The sequence below is a fragment of the Panthera uncia genome (assembly GCF_023721935.1).
Source record: "Panthera uncia isolate 11264 chromosome A3 unlocalized genomic scaffold, Puncia_PCG_1.0 HiC_scaffold_12, whole genome shotgun sequence".
Taxonomy (NCBI): Eukaryota; Metazoa; Chordata; class Mammalia; order Carnivora; family Felidae; genus Panthera; species Panthera uncia.
The window spans coordinates 9657861-9679544 of NW_026057579.1; the positions used below are offsets into that span (position 1 = coordinate 9657861).

The following is a 21684-nucleotide window of genomic DNA, read 5'->3' on the forward strand; positions in this document are numbered from 1 at the left end:
TCGAACCCATGAACCGCAAGACCATGACCTGAGTCAAAGTCAGACACTTAACTGAGCCACCCAGGCGCCCCCATTTCTTTTCCTTTCTAAGTAATAGTCCATTGTATGGATTTAACACAATTTATGCATTCTCTGGTAAATGGATATTTGGGTTGTTTCCAGTTTATGGTCATTATGAATAAAGCTACTATGAACATTCATTTTCAGGGTTTTTTGTCATAATGTTTTAATTTCTCTTTTAAGTACCTAGGGGTGTGATTGATGGTTGTATGGTAAATATGTTTAACTGGGGCTCCTGGCTGGCTCAGTCAGTGGAACACGCGACTCTTGATCTTGAGGTCGTGAGTACAAGCCCCACATTGGGCATAGAGATTTTTTGGGGGAAAAAATGTTTAACTTTCTGTACGGTATTACCAAAAAGTTTTTCAAAGTGGTTGTATCGTTTTGTACTCTTTTTTTTTTTTTTTTCTAAACCTTTATTCATTTTTGAGAGACAGAGCACAAGCAGGGGTGGAGCAGAGAGAGAAGAAGACACAGAATCCGAAGCAGGCTCCAGGCACTGAGCTATCAGCACAGAGCCTGATGCGGGGCTCAAACCCACAAACCGTGAGATCATGCCCTGAGCCTAAATCAAAAGTTGGACGCTTAACTGAGCCACCCAGACGCCCCTAGCATCTTTATTTTCTTACAACAAATTCCTACAAATAGGTTTGCCGTGGTATGAACTCTTTAAGGCTTTAAAAAATACGTGCTAGAATAAACTTCTGAATACTTAGATACTGTTTTCACGTGGTTATACGGTGTAAATGTTGAGGGCAGGTGCCAGACACCAAAACATTGCTTTTGTCAAACTGCTAATTTTTGTAAATAGACTGAGTAGACTGAATCCAGGCTACTTTCCATAAGAATGTGTTTCAAGTTTTTAGTTGGAATGTGAATAACTTATACTTTCATTGCTTTTGAATAACTATACTTTCATTGCTTTTGAGAAGTGAATTACTCCTTACTTGGTTCTCTCTCTACAAATTTAATTTTGGGCTGAAATAATCTAACGTTAGTAACATTTTATTGTAATGCAGATTTCTAGCATCTTTGTATTGCCTTAGTGTGTAATTATGCCTGAAGTTTGCAGACGGATCTAGGTCAGTTCTGAAGTGTAAATTTTGCTGTTGATTCGAATGTATACTGACTGTATGAATTTGGCAGATTTAAGATCAGTGTGTTTAAAGAGCAATCAAAAAGACAAATGTCTTTTTTTTTTTTATATAGACTTCTTTTTTTAGAGCAATTCATAGCAAAATTGAGTGGAAAATACAGAGTGCACATGTACCCCCTGTCCCCACACACCAACAGCTGCCCTGCTCCACACCAGAGTGGCACCTTTGTTACAACTGATGAATCTTCACTGACACATCATTATTCCCCAAAGTCCACAGTTTTCATTAGGCTTCATTTATGGGGTTGTATATTCTGTGGGTTTTGACAAATGTATGATGCCTTGCGTCTGTCTCTGTAGCATCAGGGAGAACAGTTTAACTGCTGTCAAAATCCTTGTGCTCCACCTGGTCGTGTCTCCTCCCCCCCAACCCCTACCAACCACTGATCTTTTTTGCACTTAGACAAGTGTCTTTTTGTAGGCCTTGTGGCAAATAGGTTAAGTATACTTAGTGTTAAGTATGGGGAAATAGCTGAGGAACAGTTGATCTGCTGTAGGTATCTTTCAGCTTTGACCTTGAAAGATGCATTAGGCGGTAGAGTGGGGGAGAACTGACTTGAAACAGTGAATCAGGAAAATTTATTGGATGGTCAAAGTCTACTTCAGTCATTTTTTGGCATTGAAAAAGAAATAAAATCACTATTCTCTGCCTAGCATTTAACTTCAATTTAAAATCTTAGAGCAATGCTAAATTTAAAAAGATTTCCAGTTGTAGGTAATCACTGAATGTTAATGTTTACAGGTAGTCTGATGAAATGTACAATTCTTATATTTAGTTGCTTATATCAGTGTTTGATGAATGAAGTACTGTGTCTGTAGTTAGTACAAAAATGGTAGAGAAATCATGGTGGGGGAGTAAACTTAGTGAACCGTCTCATTGTGCTCCATCATGCTTTTGAAACATGTTTGCTGCACTTCGCTTTAGAAGTCTGTAGCCTAGAAATGGTGACAAAAACGTAGACACCTGCTGCCTGTATATCTGAGGTACCTATCTTTATCCACGCTAATAAAAGAAAATTGGCTACATGGTAACTGTAGTCAACCAATCTAGGTGAAATTTCAAGTTAATAACTTGTTAAAAACAAGTGGTTTGTTTTTCTTTATTTTTTAATGTTTATTTTGACAGAGAAGCAGAACACAATGAGTGGGGAAGGGTCAGAGAGAGGAGAGGGAGAGAGGGAGGGAGGGAGAGGGAGAGACAGACAGACAGAGAATGAGAATCTCAAGCAGGCTCTGTGTTGTCAGTGCAGACCCCAATGTGGGCCTTGATCTCATGAATCATGAGATGACCTGAGCTGAAATCAAGAGTTGGACGCTTAACCAAGTGAGCCACCCAAGGGCCCTTGTTTGTTTCATTTTTAAGAAACTAATGCTTTCTTTACAGTAAGAACAAGACTGTTTGTTGGTTTTAACAAAATCAGCAATCTCCAAATTTGGTCATTGTGATATTTTAGCACTTACTGATTTTGGGTTCTTTTTAATTAGTGTATTGGTAGAACTTCATACTTCTAACTGTAATTTTGTGATAAATATACTACTCTTGAGTTGCTGGAAATATTTTCCCAAACTAGTTATGTGATTGTCAGATTTGCTTGTAAAATACCTAGGGGCAGGTAGGTATAAAACTCCTGAGTAAAATGTGTAAATTTCTTTCATTCAAGAAATATTTATTAAGCACCTGCTAGGTGCCAAGCACTATTCGGGGTGCTGGGAGATAGAGTGGCCAACAGGATGATTGAGATTCTTATTTTTGTGGTATATACTTTCTGTGGAGGGAGTGATATAAGGCACAAATGTAAACAAATGAAAAAGGGTTATTTTAGATATTGAAAAGGACTATGGAAAAAAAACCCCACAAAACCTGTTTTGTTAAAGTGATGTGGGAGGGTCTGTAGACTGAATGGTCAAGGAAGGCCACACTTACGAGAACATTTGAGCTGAGACCTAGATGATGGAAGATAAAGCCACATGAGTTTCTAGGGACAGAACATTCCAGACAGGGGAGAACACAGGACAAAGATTCTAAGGTGGGAAACAGGTTTGACCTGTTCAAGGAACAGAAAGAGGTCCCGATTGCAAGGGCCAGATCACATAGGACTGTGGAGGTCATGGTCAGGACCTTCAGAGTTTTGTTTTTTTCTGTATATTTTCTGGTTACAGTGGGAAGCTAATTGAGGGTTTTAAACAGAGGATTGGCAGTCTAGAGGGGGAGACCTATAATAAATAAGCATTTACATAAATATTCAAATGATGGGTAGATTCAGATTAGGGGAGTATAGGAGGACTAAACTTGATTAGGAACCTTAGGAAAGATATTCCTGAGGAAATGACGTTTAGGAAATGACGTTTAAACGGAGGCTTAAGGAATAAGCATGAGTTGATTAGGGCAACAACGTGGAAAAGAATATTCCAGACAAAGGAATATCCTCAGTGAAATATGAGTCTAGAAAGAGCTTTAGTAGCATAAGAATCTGAAAAAAGGCTAGCTTGTCTATTTGTAGTTTACACAGGCAAGAGTAGCACCAAATGTATTTGGGGCAGGAGAGATTTGGCAGTGAGTACAGGATTTTTATAAGGTATGTGTAGGATTTTAGTTGTTAATGCTCTGTAACAGTGATTTTAAGGAGAGTAATTTAATAACAGTCACATTTATCTATATTATTTGTCACTACTCTGTGGAATTTAGATTGGTTTAAATTTTTTTTTTTAACATTTTATTTATTTTTGAGACAGGGAGAGACAGAGCATGAACAGGGGAGAGTCAGAAAGAGGGAGACACAGAATCTGAAACAGGCTCCAGGCTCTGAGCTGTCAGCACAGAGCCCGACGCGGGGCTCGAACTCACCGACCGCGAGATCATGACCTGAGCCGAAGTCGGCCGCTTAACCGACTGAGCCACCCAGGCGCCCCTAGATTGGTTTAAAAGAGGGAGCAAAAAGGGAGACCAGTTAGGTACCATTCTGTATTTGTATACCACTGAAACTGGAAGTGATAATACTGTCTTTAATTAAATATTGATTGCTTTTACTTCCAATGATTCTCCTTTGAAATTGCTTGCTCTTTATATTGTCACCGTTTGTAGCACATTTTGAAATAGTGTTGCTGCTTTTGCTATGTTCAGTTAAAGGTGCCTTGTGATGGAAGAAAAGGCTCTCATAGTTTTTGCAAATCAAACAAGCTAGATATTTCTTTCTAGGGGAAAAAAGGAGCCATGAATGTAGATGTATAATCTTTAAGAATAGTGGTTAGTTGGATAAGGTATTCTTGCCGTGTTGGCTACTAATATGCCACTCCTCAGTGGACTGGCTGTCTCCTGGGAGAGAAGGGATTGTCATTGCACTGAACACAGTAGATACTGTATGTCTCCTTAGATTGCAAAGGGTCATTTAGTACACAGACTCAAGGGGAGAGTCTCTTAAAAATGTTGGGGTGGGGGAGGATAAGGTCCCTACCAGTGATTTGGCTACATGGGATCAAGCAATTGATAGGAAAGAAAGCCTGACAAGGGATAGAAGTCTCTGAAATCAGCTATTAGGTGTTTTTGTTTGTTTTGTTTTATTAAAAGGACAGAAACCTAAACTTTAGAAACTCGTCTCTGCTGTTGCATATCTTTTTTTAAGTGTTTATTTATTTTGAGAGAGAGAGAGAGAGAGAGAACAGACGACCATGTGTGTGCTCAGAAGAGAGAGAGAGAGAGAGAGAGAGAGAACGAGAGAGAACAGACGACCATGTGTGTGCTCAGAACAGGTTTAGGGGCAGGGAAGGAGGGAGGGAGAGAATCCCAGGCAGGCTCTGTGTTGTCAGTGTGACACAGGCATTTCCTGCTGTTGTGTGTTTTATCGTTATTTCTTCATTACTATTCAGTAAAGTTCTGCAAAGATTACCTTGTTTTGGTGTGCTGGGTGAACAAAGGAAGAGTTGATATACCTGTTTTGGGGAGTTAGGTAATTTGAAATGGTGGTTGTGGTCTGTAAGAGCCCAGAGGCAGATGAAACTATAGGATATAACTCTGTACCTCACTACTATTCATTTTGTGTTTTCCAACAGAACATCAATCCTGTGCTTTGCTTTAATAAAGGAAGCTGTACTATTAGGTTACTCTTACTAAATTAGGGACTCATTAGCTTTACCATTAGTGTCGGTTTTAGAAACTTCTTAGGACCCCAGCGTAGCCATTTAAGTTTCATAGTGAAAAATGTTTACAATTCATATGTTTTAATCTTTGTAACTTGGAATAATATCCAGGAAATGCCTACCAGGAAAATTGGAATTTGAATTATTAGGTAAAATTGACCCCCCCCCCATCCTCCCCTCACATAGATCCGGTTTCAGTGTGCATACAGTAGCAGAAATTGTTTATAGAATAATGCAGTGCTCAAGAAACAGCTACTGTTCACAATTAGCTGTTTAGACTTAATAGTAGAGGCTATACTTACTGTTGTGCTTATCTGTGTGTATAGTGGGAAATCTTAGCAATATTCTTGGTCCTACTATAGAGGGAGGGAGAAATCCAATATGTACTTGAATATCACTTTTTGCAGATGATCTGTAACAAAGGGGAAGTTACTTGAAGTTTTGGTTTAGTTGTGATCCTTTAGGAGAAGTTTGTAATGCAGGAATTCAAGTAACCTTTTTCTCTTTTTTTTAATTTTAGGTGAGAATCATGAAGATGATGACCTAGTAAACTCTGATGAGGTTATGAAGAAACCATGTCCAGTACAGATTGTTCTTGCTCATGAAGATGACCATAACTTTGAGCTCGATGAAGAAGCTTTGGAGCAGATATTGCTACAGGAACACATACGAGATCTTAACATAGTAGTGGTATCCGTGGCAGGAGCTTTTCGTAAAGGGAAATCATTTCTACTGGACTTCATGCTTAGATATATGTATAACAAGGTGAATAGTGTCTTTTAAATTGAACCCAGTTAAAAACAAAAAACAGCCAACCAACCCTGTTTAAAAATAATAGACAAAAAACAGTAAGAGCTGTGTCTTTCATTTTTCAAAAATCCAGTTCTTGCTAAGACTTCTCAGTGAAGACAGTAATCTAAGTTCGTTTGAGTTCTTGATTCTTCCTCATCTCCATAATTCCATTTTGCGTGCAGTCCATATGGATACATATGACTGAGCATCTATGTTACAGGCATTGTAGCTCTAACCCAAGCTGTCTGAGTATATTTTAAAGCCTCTGATACGCTGTTCTCTCCCTTTTGGTTATTTCTTCACGCCTCCCCTTTTTTGATCACCTTTACAATAATGGGTGAAGTAGGCTGATAGAGACTTTTGTAGAAGTACACCTGTGCCCTTTCAAATAAGTCAGCTTCAGTGACTATTACATTTTGAGATAAAGTCTGGTTCCTTAGTGTGGCTTCCCTGGTCTTCGATAATCTCTGAGTTTCATATCTTGCTTCTCTGTGTCAGGTGTACTGTAGTTTTTGCAGTTCCTCAGCTGTGTCATGTTACTTCTCAAATGTTGCTATATCCTTGGCTGATCTTTTCATAGGAGGCCTTCCCTGATTTTTTTTTTTTTTTTAAGTAGGGCCACGCCCAGTGTGGGGCTTGAATTCATGACCCTGAGATCAAGAATTGCATGCTCTACGACTGAGCCAGCCAGGTGCCCCGAGGCCTTCTCTGATTTTTAAGACTATATTATGTCCTTCTCCCAACTCTCATGGCACTAGTCATTTGTTTCATTGAAACTACTTTAGTTACTTATTTTTCCTGGCTAGTTTAACTTCTGTCAGGAATGGGTCTTCCTGTCAGGAATGGGTCTTCTCTTGGTTACCATGTCTCCCTCACCTAACATTAACTAGCCTGCTGTAAACACTTATTTTCTGTTTTGATCATTGAATCTCCCTCTGTCCATAAATTTATACTTGATTTATTTTTAATAAATATAAATCAAATTTATATTTGATTCCAAATACTTTTTGATGGTACCAGGCAATTAGTTATTTCCCTCCCCCTTCCTGACTTTGGAATTTTTCCTCTGAAAAAAAGCAAAAAATAATTTTACTTAAATCAGTGTTTTTCTAACAGTTGAAAGTTGGGCTGAGGGAATGGGAATTTGATAGGGACGAAGAAGGAGGAATTGGAAATTTGGAGTGGAGCATTTAGAAGAAAGGGCTTTCCTTACATGGCGTTTGACATTCAGAAGCCACGTGAAGATGCTAGAAATAACACTTTGACAGAGTTATGTAATTATCTAAGCTCTTGTCAGGGTGCTCACCTTTATGAGTTCTATATTAATCCGAAACTGGGTGTGTATGCATCTGCCTTAAGGTAAGTAACAGTTGATTTTCCAGGAAGCTTTTCAGTAAATTCTTTTTGTAGGGATCTCTTTAGGCATCATCAGGAATGCCTGAGTATCAGGAATGTAATTCATATTAAATGACACTATTTTACATGTTTAGCAAATTGAGAAAGATACGGTATTTCATCCATTTAGACTTGATTATTTCCCACAGTTTTACATCTGAAATAGAGAAATGAATAGTGGCATATTTTTTTTTAAAGACTGTGCCTTTAAAGATGATATTTGAGGTTCTGACTCCTTAAGTAAGCTTGTATATGTCATATTTATGTGTGTCTGAGCTGTTCCTGCAAGTGTATTTGATTCCAAGTAGGTCACAGACCGAATGTTCCAAGGGCAAAGAAGCTTAGATCATTTGCCTAGCAATGACAGATAGGTTTCACCTCAGGTGCCATTTCTGAATCCATCTCTGATCAATTGGTAGTGGTTGTTCAGAGGAGAGTAGCAGCCCACACACGTGTCATGCGTTTGCAGTTCTTTTCCTGGGGAAGTCGCTGAAGCCACGGGAAGGTTATGAGGGCCTGAGTGAGGTTACACACCTGGTTAGTGGCTTCTAGGCTGAAATATCTTTATTAATTTTCATTGATATGCTTTCCATAGAGAATTTATGCTATAAATAATTTATTCTGTTAATTGAAAATGGCATTAAACATTGTTGAGTTTCGGGATAACACGCCTCAGCTTACACTGATTTGGTGGTGGGTCATGCTTTTCCTAAGAGAATGAAATTAAAGAAGGAGATAGTTTTGAATTTATTTCATTAACCTATCTGCCTGCAAAGGTGGGATGCTAACTGAGGGAGGTAGGAGATGTATTGACTTCATATGTCCTTTTTATTGACCTGGGTAAGGGTGTAGTTCACTAAAGGAGCTAAATACAAATTTTTTACATATGATTTAGAAAGAGATGACTGTTTTCATTTTAAGTAGTTAGTAATCATAACACAAGAGCACATGAACATGAGCTCTTTTCTGTTGGATACAAACAAAAACTTCAGTAGTTCTTAAAACTAAGACTATTCTGAGATTTTTACCAAATCTTTTTTTTTTTAATTTTAATTTTTTTGAGAGACAGCAGGAGCAGGAGAGGGGCAGAGAGAAAGAGAGAGAATCCAAAGCAGGTTCCAAGCTGCTAGCGCAGAGTGCAGAGTGGGGCTCCAACCCACAAACTGTGAGATCATGACCTGAGCTGAAATCAAGAGCCAGATGCTTAGCTGACTGAGCCACCCAAACATTTACCAAACATTTCTAAATTATAGGGGAAAATTCTGACTTTTAGTTCTCCTCATTCTCTTGTGAAGTAAACAGCTTTCTACACAGTTTTCTTTTTTTGAATTGCTACTTATATTTTGAAAATAGGTTGTTTTTAAAGTATAGGAGGAAAGAAATTAGTCTTTTGTAAACTTAAGAGGTGAACTAAACCTTTTTCTAGAATAAAATTCTCTTATGTATGTTGGAGTTAATCAATTCTGTAGTTAGACTCTAACCATGAAATATAACAGAAGGTGACTAAAATTGCTGATTTACTGGATTCATAATGTAGAAGACCTTTTGAACTTCCAAAGATATCACTTAGGACATTTACTATGAATGCCGTATATGAGAAATACCACAAAAATTCAAGTTGTTAGTGAACCTAACAATTTGTAAGTAGAATATTTATTACTTGTAAAAGTCATTCTTAAAAAGCTATAGATGAAATAATTATAAAAATTTATGTGCAGGGGCGCCTGGGTGGCTCAGTCAGTTAAGCATCCAACTTGGGCTCAGGTCATGATCTCAGGGTTCGTGAGAGTATAAGCCCCTCATCGGGAGCTTGAGATCATGACCTGAGCCGAAGTCAGACACTTCGCTGACTGAGCCACCCAGGCGCGCTAGATAAAGAAAGAGTCTGAATTGTGTACAGAGTTGCTTGTACTTTTATATCATTCTCTTTTTTTTTAAATAACTTTATTATGAAGAATTTTTAACACATGTAAAAGTAGATAACAGTATAATGAATGCTCATGTATTTACAGTTATCAACTCTCAATCTCATTTCATCTATATGCCAACTCATTCTATACCTTTTATATTGTTGTGAATATGTCCAGATATATCATCTCATTTGTAAATATTTCAGTATGACGGGTTTTTTGGACCTTACAGTAATATCGTACATAAAAATAAATAGTTCCTTAAGTTAGGTATATATAAGGTTAATATATGGGATCAATTTTCCAGTTGACTCAGATATTTTAATTTTTTCATTTTTAACAGTTTGCTTAGAGTCAAGAGCCAACTAAATGAGGTGCACATTGTGATTGGTTGTCTTTAAAGTGTTTCTAATTTTTTTTTTTTAGGCTTCCCTCCATCTATTTTTCTTAGCAGTTTATTTGTTGAAGAAACTGACTGTTGGTCTTAGAGAGTTTCCCAGTCTGGATTTGCTGATTTTATCCTATTAGTGTAATTTTTACATGTTCCTTTGTCCTTTGAATTTGCTGTAAATTGTTACTTAAATCTAAGGACTTGATCAGACTCAGGTTTGACTTTTGGGTAAGAGCACTTCCAAGATGATGTATTGTTCCATGAGAAAGTGCAGATTATCTTTTTTTTTTTTTTTAGCTTATTTATTTATATTTGATAAAGTGAGGGAGGGGCAAAGATAGATGGAGAGAGAGAATCCCAGACAGGCTCCTTGCAGTTAGTGCAGAGCCTGATGTGGGACTTATCTCACGAATTTTGAGATCATGACCTGAGCCGAAATCAGGAATCAGGTGTCCCCAGATTATCTTTGACGATAACAGTTTTTGAATCTTTACTGAATTCTAGGTATTCTGATTACTGAACATTAAATAGGTATTATTTCCCTCAGTAGTCACATTCCCCCTATGCAGTAGTGTTAGTATTTCAGCCTGATAGTTGAGGAAATGAGGTTCAAAGGAGGTGGCGAGGCTGAGATACAAACCAGGCAATTTGATTCTAAAGCCTTTATTCTTAAAATTACTATGTAAAATGATGTTTGATCCTTTACCTACACTAAACTGTTTTTTTTTTTGTTTTTTGTTTGTTTTTTTTTTTTTTTGTTAGTGTTTACTTTTCACTGTTTACTTCAGAAGTTGAGATAGCCTGAGAGGAGTGCATGCTTGGTAACTTTTTTGCTGCCCACTGGTATCTATATGCTTAATGAGTAAAGAGTTTTGACTCCATTTATAACATAATTGCTAAAGACATTTTAAGAGAAATTGTAGATGATATTATTATTATTATGATTATTATTTAAAGAGCTGCTTCCAGAGATCAGGAGTAAGAACAGTTTTTAAAGATCATATGTGCTGCTACGTACAATTTGCCAAAAGCACAAATATCTCCAAATTGGCCATATGGGATATTGAACTTGATTTCACCCTTTTTTTTCCTAAGGCTAACATTGTCTGAGATGTGGGGCTTGTGAGAAATGTGTGAATGCATGAAGGAAAACTTGGTTTGTTTCATGTTCCTTTTTTAAGAAAGAAATGTATTTGGAGGATGAACGGTATTTTTAAAAGGTTCTGCCTAGGGTCATTTTATTCTGTTTTTTTTGTGTGGTATAACTTGCATATAATAATAAAGTGCATAAATCTTAGGATAGCCAGTAAATTTGTGTGTACCTATACTTTTTGTAACCACTGCCACTCAGATCAAGAAGGAGAATACTACCAGCACTCTAGAAGGCTCTCTCATTTCCCCTGCCAAGTATTACTATCTCCAATACTCAGAGTCCACCACCATCCTGATCTACATCACTATAGATTAGTTTGGTCTACCCTTGAGCTTTACATAAATGTAATCATAAAGTATGCGCTCCTGTGTGTGATTTCATTGACTCAACATTGAATCTAAGAGATTTATCCATGTTATTGCATGATCCAGTAATCGTTGTTTGTTAGTGCTGAGTGGTAGGTTATTGGGTGAAGATACCGATTTATTTACTCCTTCTTTTGAAAGACATATGGGTTGTTTGTAATTTTTGTCCATTATGAATAAACCTACCATGAATATTTGTGTGCAAGTCTTGGTGACATAATCACTTATTTCTGTTGGGTATATAACCAGGAGTAGAAATGCTAGGTTCATAAAGCCCATTTCATTGTACTAGGGACTGCCACAATTTTTTTCCAAAGTGGTTTTACCAATTTGCACTTCCTTGAGCAATGTAAGAGACTTAAATTTGTTATACATCTTATGAACAGTATTGTCAGTCTTTTTAACTTTAGCGATTCTGATAGGTATGCATTGTGTTAATTTTAGGTCATCATTGTACTCTATACAGGGTCATGCTTATAAAACTGTTACCATATTTACTGTAGAAACGTAGCTTATTCATTTAATTATTACTTTAACTGCATTCACGTTTGTGAATTTCACTCATTATATGTGAAGCAATGTATGTAACTTATGTAACAAGCTGTGGAAATTTTAAGTGTTATATTATTACTATTTTTGCCTATGCGAGAAGCCAGCCAAATTTGATCAGAATTTTAAGTCAGTAAGGAAAATAAAAATTGGTTCCCTTATTTTTATCCCTGAATGTAAGCTAAGGAGTGAGTATAGAAGTTATGTGGACTGTGGACTACCTTTTTTCCATTAGCTCACTGGCTTTCTTTTCCTCCTAGATTTTGATTTCTGCGTTGAAACTAATCTGTTCTTTCATGTGCAGGTTTAAAATTAGTGTGAGTAATTTCAGTTAGAAAAACTTCAACAAGTGTTCCAAAGCTGGAGGAAGCAGAAGCAGAGGAGTCTACAATATATTGTTCAAAGTCCTTATAGCACTGTCTTAGGAGAGGCTTTCTCGGCTGCATTCCTGAATCTATTCCCTGAAAATGTTGTGTCATTTGTAGTCTTTCAAACAGCTCTCCAGCTTTAAGCCCCAAATGTATATACTGCCTGTTTTGTATTTTCATCAAAAATATACTATGTCATCACATATGTGGACTTGAGAGAACATAAATTATTTGTTCTAACAGACCTTTTTCCATTCTGAAGTCTTTGTTCCTTTTAAGTTAAAATTTACTATTTCTAAAGTACTTGATTCTATTTAGGTCATCTATTAAAAGATATCGTAAGTAATAGATGGTTAACATAAACACTGATTACTCAAACACAGTTTTAAGACATTCAGGGAGTTAAACAGTCTTGTATAATTTAAATTTCTTTTACATTAATGGTCTCTGGTGAAGAAATACGTTTATTTATTTATTTATTTGAGAGAGAGAGAGAGAGAGAGAGAGAGAGAGAGAGAACGAGCGAGCATGTACAAGCCAGGGCCGGGCAGCGTAGCGGGTGAGAGAGAGAGGATCCCAGACAGGTTCCATGCCCAGAGCAGAACCTAACATGGGACTCAGTCTCACAACCGGGAGACCGTGACTTGAGCCAAAATCCAAGAGTCGGATGCTTAACTGACTGAGCCACCCAGATGCCCCAAGAAATAGTTTCTTAAAGTCATTAACCCCCTGCCTCCCTCCCTTATTCTCCTAGACAGTTTTACTACTTAACTCATGAGTTTTACTTCAAGAATGTTTCGTTCTCACTATTTGAAACATTTTTTTTTCTTACACATTTTTTAAAAAAGATCTAATAGGATGCATTTTCTGTAGATACTTTGGATAATGTTCACCATAATCCTTTCATGAAGAAGCAAGTTTAGGGGTGCCTGGGTGGCTCAGTTGAGTGTGTGACTTTGGCTCAGGTCACAGTCTCCTGTTTTGTGAGTTCGAGCCCTGCACCAGGCTCTCCACTGACAGTGCAGAGAGCCTGCTTGGGATTCTCTCTTGCTCCCCTTCCCCCACTTTTGCTTTCTCTCTCTCTCTCTCTCTCTCTCTCTCTCAAATAAACTTAAAAAAAAAAAAAAACAAGTTTAGGAGTGCCTGGCTGGCTAAGTTGGTAGAGCATGCTACTTTTGATCTTGGGGTTGTAAGTTCGAGTCCTGCATTGGGTGTAGAGATCACTTAAAAATAAAAAAATCTTTAAAAAAAAAAAAAAGCATACTTAAGCCATAGCGTTTATGACATATTGCACTATAGATGGATATATAGCAGAACCTCCAATGACCTTCCTTTTCCTCCTAGACTTTTGTAGTATTATTGGGTGGATTTTGTATGACTGGGAGTCTTTCTTAAGCTTGTGTACTAAATATATTTGATTTTTTCTTTTTCTTTTAACAGCTTTATTGAGATATAATTGACATACCGTATAATCTATGCACTTAAACCACACAGTTTCATGAGTTTTTAGTATATTCCCAGGGTTGTGCAACCATCGCCACAATCGATTTTAGAACACCCTTTTCCCTTCACAGTGAAAAAAATGAAACCTGTACCCTTTAGCTATCACTTCCCCTTCCACCATCCCCAAACCTTTGGTCTTAAGGAACCACCAGTCTGTTTTGTTTTTTTTTTACAGATTTGCCTATTCTGTGCATACATATAAATCAAATATAATATGTGGTCTTTTGGTGATTGGCTTCTTTCACTTAGCACTTTTATTTATTTATTTAAAAAAAATTTTTTTTTTTTTAACGTTTATTTATTTTTGAGACAGAGAGAGACAGAGCATGAACGGGGGAGGGTCCGAGAGAGGGAGACACAGAATCCGAAACAGGCTCCAGGCTCTGAGCTGTCAGCACAGAGCCCGATGCGGGGCTTGAACTCACGAACTGTGAGATCGTGACCTGAGCTGAAGTCGGACGCTTAACCGACTGAGCCACCCAGGCGCCCCTCACTTAGCACTTTTAAAGGTTTGTGTTGTAGCATTATCATGTTTCATTCCTTTTTAAGACCTGATAATCTGTTGTATAGATATACCACATTTTATCAGTTAATGGATATTTGGGTTTTCCACCATTTGGCTTACAATGCTATAATTATATGAATATATACTAATATATAATATTTCACTAATTATAATACATTAGTATATAATCATGTTAATGAAATGAGATAAGGATCTAGCTTCAGTTCTCTTATATCTGCTTATCCAGTTGTCCCAGCATTTGTTGGAAAGATTATTCTTTCTCCATTGAATGGTCTTGGCACTTTTGTTGAAAATTAGTTGATCAAACTAATTTCTGGACTCTCAATTTTATTTTTGGGCTCTCAGTTTTATTTCATTGGTCTATCTATATAGGTCTGTTCTTATGCCAGTACCATACTGTCTTGATTACTGTTGCTCTGTAGTAAGTTTGTAGTAAGTTTGTCTATTCTTGGCCCCTTGCAATTCCGTATGAATTTTAGATTTAGCCTGTCAGTTTCTATGGGAGGTTAGCTGGGATTGTTGGTGATTGGGTTGAACATGAAAGATCAACTTGAGGAGTATTGCCATCTTAAGTGTTCCAGTTCATGAACATGGGATGTTTTTCCCTTTATTTAGATCTTTATAGTTTGCAGAGTATGTGTTACTTCTTTTGTTAAATTTATTCCTTTTTTGATGCTTTTACATTTGGAATTGTTTTCTTAATTTCATTTTCAAGATCATTCATTGCAAGCTTAGAAATACAGTTGATTTCTTTTATGTTGATCTTGTATCCTGCAACTTTGCTCAATTCCTGAATTAGTTCTGATAGTTTTTTAGTGTATTCTTTAGAGTTTTCTGTATACTAGATCATGTCACCTGTAAATACAGTTTTAGTTTTTCCTTTCCAATCTAAGTACCTCTACTCTCTCTTTGAAGTACCTCTGGCTAACTGTCCTGGTTAGAACCTCCAGTACAATGTTGAGTACAAGTGGTAAGACATCCTTACTCTTTTCTTAATCTTCAGGGAGGAAGCAGTGAGGTTCTCACCATTATGTATGACTTCAGCTGTAGGAGTTTTTTTGAAGTTCCTGTTTATTCGTAGTCTGTTGGGAGGTTTTTTGTTTGCTTGCTTTTGTTTCTTGTTTTTTTTTTTTTTTTTTTTTATCATGAACGGATGTTGGATTTTGTCAAATGCTTCTTATGTATCTATTGATGAACATGTGATTTTTCTTAGCTTCTTGATATGATTGATTATATTGTTAATGTTTTAAATATCGAGTCCATCTTGCATCCCATGGAATAAGTCCCATTTAGCTGTGGTGATAATTCTTTAATAAATGTTGTTAGATTTAACTAGCTAATGTTTTGTTGAATATTTTTACATATGTGTTCATGGGATATATGGATCTGTAGTTTTCCTTTCTTTTAATGTCCCAGAACTTTTTTACCTTCCCAAACTGAATCTCTGTACCCATGAAACTCCCATTTTTTCCCCTCCCCTTCCATGGACCATTTTCTTCTGTCTCCATGAGTTTAGCTACTCGAGGTACTGCATATGAGTAGAATCATAAGGTATTTGTTATTTTGCGGCTAGCTTACTTTACTTAGCATAATGTCTTCAAAGTCAAGGACATCTTTTAACTAAGTTTTTAAAATTCTTAGGACGTACCTAGGTTAATAGACTTGTCCTTTGTCTGAGCTTGTGACTTGGGTCAGTCATAATGTTATCTATTTGTGTAGCCCTAAAGGGAGGAATTGGACATGGGGGTAGGTAAGATGTGAGACAGTTTTAAACTGTTTTAAGACTCTAATGCTTCTTAATTTGTTCTAGAACTTGCGGAGTATTCTTACATATTTTAAGTGAAAACACTAAATGATGCTTGGTGGTCAGAATGTGTATATTTTTCTATCCACTCATTTGGGTGTTATTAATAACCTACCTCCTAAATGAGGTAGATTTATAAGATTAAGATTTTCTTTTTTTTTAATTTAAATCCAAGTTAGTTAACATGTAGTATAGTAATGGTTTCTGGAGTAGGATTTAGTGATTCATCACTTACATACAACACCCAGTGCTTATCTCAACAAGTGCCCTCCTTAATGCCCATCCCACATTTAACCCATCCCTCCACCCAACACCTCTCCGGCAACACTCAGTTTGTTCCCTGTATTTAAGAGTCTCATATGGTTTGCCTCCTTCTCTGTTTTTATCTCATTTATGCTTCCCTTCCCCTATATTCATGTTTTGTTTCTTAAATTCCACATATGAGTGAAATCATATATTTGTCTTTCTCTGACTTGTTTCGCTTAGCATAATACACGCTAGTTCCATCCATGTTGTTGCAAATGGAAGATTGCATTCTTTTAAAAAACATTTTTTTAACATGTATTTATTTCTGAGAGACAGAGACGGAGCACGAGACGGGGACGGGCAGAGAGAGAGAGGGAGAGACAGAGACACACACAGAATCTGAAGCAGCCTCCAGACTCTGAACTATCAACACAGAGCCTAATGTGGGGCTCGAACCCAGGAACCGTAAGATCATGCTCTGAGCTGAAAACAGATGCTCAACTGACTGAGCCACCCAGGCTCCCCTTCATTCTTTTTGATCGCCGAGTAATATTCGCCATTGAATATCATACCACATCTTCTTTATCCATTCATCAGTCGATGGACATTTGGGTTCTTTCCATAATTTGGCTATTGTCGATAGCGCTGCTGTAATCATGGGGGCGGGGCACATACCCCTTCCAATCAGCATTTTTTTATCCTTTGGATAAAGTTTACCCAGCTGTTGTTTCACTTTGTTACCAAGGAATGTTATCTTTCCTATGGTGAAGTAAGAATTTGTGTCTTACTATTTAGAGTAGGTAGGGGTTCTTATGTTGATAATTACATTGGTAAGTCTTTTTGGCAAGGGCTTATGTTTATTTGTGGTATTTGAAGTTTGGGTGTTTTCAGATTACTTTTTACCATTGAGGTTTATTCTAAAAGATCTTCCCTTTTAATTTTACTGGAGGACTGATTATTTTTGGAATTTTGAGTTTTAAGGCTTTTTTTTTTTGCCTCCACAGCACTAAATGGTACCAGATTACTATTTTTCAAGTTCTTAGATTTGTTTTTAGTAATTTACGACAAATAGTATCAGTGAGTCTGCTTCTAGAATTAACTAGAATGCTCCTGGAGGGGCAGGAATGTTTGTTATCATGCACTGCTGTATCCCTAGAACCTAGAACAGTAGCTGGCACATGGTAGGGTGTTCAGTGAATACTTGTTGAGTGAATGTATGAACACATTTTATGTAAGTTATCAGTATTTAGTATGATACAGAGATAGACTTCTTAACTTCAGGTTTAAAAATAGCAAAACTTATTAGTCTGGATTAGCTAGCTCTCTGATTTGCCTTTTCTTTCATCCTTTTATTGACTGATCAGATCAGTTACAGGGTAAACTAAAAAAAGATGATAATAGATTTTTTTTTTTTATGAGACACTAATTTTTTTTTTTGAGACACCAGTTTTTTTTGTTTTTTCATTTTTTTGTTTTTTAAGTTTAGGTTTGAGAGAGAGTGAGCACACGTGAGTGGTAAGGGGCAGAAAGAAAGGGAGAGAGAGAGGCGGGGAATCCCAAGCAGGCTCTGTGCCGACAGTGTAGAGCCCATCGGGGGGGCTTGAACTCACCAACCATGAGATCATGACCTGAGCTGAAATCAAGAGTTGGATGCTTAACTGACTGAGCCACCCAGGCACCCCTGAGACACCGATTCTTTTTAACGTTTTAGAGAGGGTCAGATTAACAAACGTGTTAGCCTATGATTTCAATCATCTCTACTTCTTAAAGTTTATTTTTACGGTCTTGTCTGTGTAATTATTTTGAAGAATAGTAAAAGGGATATTTCTTCCATATTTCTTACTTATGCTCAAAAAGGAACACATTGAAGCTTAATAACTAAAATTTCTTATGTATTCATTTATTGAATAATGTTTCTTTTTGAGAGAGCAAGTGCAGTGCATGAGCAGGGGTGAGACAGAGAGAGAGGGAGACACAGAATCTGAAGCAGGTTCCAGGCTCTGAGCTGTCAGCACAGAGCCCAGTGAGGGGCCCGAACTCATGAACCGTGAGTGAGATCATGACCTGAGCTGAAGTCGGATGCTTAACTGACTGAGCCACCCAGGTGCCCCTAAAAAAATTTTTTTTAACATTTTATTTATTTTTGAGAGAGAGCGTGTGTGTGCATACAAGCAGGGGAGGGGCAGAGTGGGGGACAGAGGATCTGAAGCAGGCTCCACATTGACAGTATTGAGTCCAGTGCGGGGTTTGAACTACCAACCACAAGATCGTGATCTGAGCCAAAGTCAGACACTCATCCAACTGAGCTACCCAGGCACCCCTTGAACAAATATTTTGAGTGCCTGCTACAAGCCAGTAATTGTCACGGAAATGTGGTTCTATGTTTTGAGGAAAAAAACAGACAAAACTTCCTTCTTCATGGAACTTATTTATCTTATTTCTCTATATCCTATATGAGAATATAAGTAAAATGTAGAATGAAAACAGATGTCTCTAACAGGGTAGATTCTTTTAAGTTATTTACGTAGGTTGGACCTTTTAAAATAATCAGTTTGTTTAGTGCCACTTCAACATTGTTAGCGGAATGAGAATCCACATGTGAGAGCCAAAAATGGGCTGAGATACTTTGGTAGGAGCAGTTTGGTAAACAGGTGGAATTTATAGCCTGTGCTCTTAAGACTCACACAAGAAGTGCAGTGTAAAGCTGTGTAAAGATAACCATCTGTAGTTATAATATTCTTTAAGAGTTCAGAAAAGTTGGGAGTTTCTTGAATTGCTGGCTCAGTTCAAGCAGAGAACAGGTAGAAAAGATAGAGCTATACTAAACAACTTAAATATTTGGGAATAGCGACCTTTTTGGTATGGTAGCAACAGGAATTATGTGTGTGTGTTAGGGGGACTATCGGGAATATTGGGAGCAGAGATAGGAAAAGTAAAGGTTGGTTATGTTCAACAGATCTCCAGATAGTTCTATAGGTAAATGAAGAACTACAGATGGCTTTTTTTTAGGACAGTAGCATGATTCCATCGCTTGTTGGGAAAATTAAATGACTACGGAAGAATGCGTTGGAGAATACAGCATGGAGGTGTAAGAAAATCTATTTGGAGCATCCAAAATATAGTCCAGGGGCACAGCCCCCACTGGGCTTGTTTAGGGGGTACCGTTAATCTTCTAATCCCCGTGAAGAGTCCCTTCTGAAGCACAGGTCCTTAGTATATAGTGTGAATGGAGTTGTGCTATGAGGCAGCCTTGTCACCAACAGAGAGATGAGGGCCTTACATTGAAGGTTCTGAAAGGTGAAGAAGAGAATTTTGTGATTGATAAAGTTGGTAACCTACTGGGGATGGGAGTTTTGTGGAATAATTACAGATGGTTGGAAGTTTAAGGCTGATCTTCACATTAGGTGGTGGCCTGGACAACACTTTTTTTCCCCAACCTTATCTGTTTTTCATAAATTTCTACATCCCTCGTTGGGCCTACCTTAAACATCTTTACTCCTAATTTGAGTTGTTTTTGTTATTTGTTTTGAACTACGTATCTAAGCTTATCAGAAGTATTTCTGAAACAAAGGAATTTTTCCTATGGGGTACTTTGAGTAAAGGTTGTATGGGCTTTAAGTATGCAAAAGTATAGAGGTCTTGATATCTGTCAAAGGTACTCATGTATTATGTCCAAGATATACTTTTCCAGATAAATTATCTTACAAGTATTTTAATTTTCATATTATTTCACAATTTTTAATTAGAACCATTTGGCCCTGTGATTTTATTTAATTTAGTTTAATTTATGTTTTTTTAAGTGTTTGAGAGCGAGCGAGTGTGAGCAGGGGAGGGGCAGAGAGAGAGAGAGAGAGAGAGAGAGAGAGAATCCCAAGCAAACTTGGGGCTTGGCTTGATCCCACAAACTGTGAGATCACGCATGACCTGAGCCCAAATCAAGAGTTGACGCTTAACAACCAACTGAGCCACCCAGGCGCCCCTAGTCCTGTGATTTTAGTTAAAACATTTTATTATGGGGAAAATTTTAAACATATCCAAAGATAGAATAACATCATGAATCCCACTGGATGTGTCAACATTTTGCTGATCTTCTTTCATCTGTATTCCTCTCTGTGCTTTTAGTTTTTTGCTGCAATATTTTAAAGCAAATATGAAGCGTATTTTTCATCATAAACTTGAGTTTTTAAAAGATAAGAACTATGTTATTGTTAGTATTACCCACAATACTGTTATCATGCCAAACAATCATTTTTACTCTGAGTTAGCACCGCCTAGTAAAATAGCATGAGTTCAGATTTCCCTTTTGGTTTTGAAAAAGACTTTTTTTTTTCTTCTTACAATTGTTTGAATCAGGTCCAAGCAAGTCTTGTGGTTATTTTTAAAGTAGATATTTTTTAAAGAGAAAAATTAAGGCAGTGTGAAAAGCATTTTTAGTATAAGCTATTCTAAGAGAGCAGTGCTTTTTTGACAGCCATTCTCTCTGGAATTGAGTTGTGCTTATCTGTACAAGAAGATGTCACAATAGCTGGCATCTATTTTTTATGCTTTTTAAACATAGGAAATTTTCAAAATGGGAACAAGTGGGTGTGGCCTCACTTATATAGAAATCTAGATAGCAAAAATCTGAGATTTGAGAAGGTTCGGGTTTGTAGGAGACCACATCTCTAAGACAAAGCACCTCAGGTGGGATTTGGGATTGCTCTCGTAACTACTTGTGTAATGTTACCGTGTATCTTATCTTGCTGGACTTACTTACCTGCCTTGGCTCATCTATAAAATAAACAATGGGTGATTTCTTACACTTCTCCTCAGTTCTTTATTTTTTGTGTTTTATTTTACATTTATGCTTGACTTTAACAGGATTCTCAAAGTTGGATTGGTGGAAACAATGAACCGTTGACTGGCTTTACATGGCGAGGTGGTTGTGAAAGAGAAACAACAGGCATACAAGTCTGGAATGAAGTATTTGTGATTGACAGACCTAATGGAACAAAAGTAAAATTCTGTTTATATTTTTTACTGTTTTTTTTTCCTTCCATATTCTTTTTTGAACTGTTTTCTCATACTAAAGATCAAAACAACACAGAGCTATTAATGTCTGATAACTTTAACATAACATATGGATTATGTCAAAATGTGTGAGATGTAGCGTACTTTTCTTGACTTAATTGCTGATTTTGACATTATTTCATTTTATTTTCTTATATATTTTTTTATTTGTCTCTTTGGGTTTTGTTTGGTTTCGTTTCAAGTTTTTATTTAAATTCTAGTTAGTTAACATATAGTATAATACTGGTTTCAGGAGTAGAATTCAGTGATTCCTCACTTACAT

General features: G+C 37.0%; 1 protein-coding gene across 2 annotated transcripts in view; it reads left to right on the plus strand.

Moving 5' to 3' along the window:
• The window catches only part of ATL2 (atlastin GTPase 2), a 57052-nt gene that overhangs the window by 19372 nt on the left and 15996 nt on the right, over positions 1-21684 (plus strand). For both annotated transcript variants that reach the window (XM_049652276.1, XM_049652275.1), the window contains exons 2-3: positions 5871-6115; positions 21213-21347. In XM_049652276.1, the coding sequence (XP_049508233.1) occupies positions 5871-6115; positions 21213-21347 (380 nt within the window). The remainder of the gene's footprint in view (positions 1-5870; positions 6116-21212; positions 21348-21684) is intronic.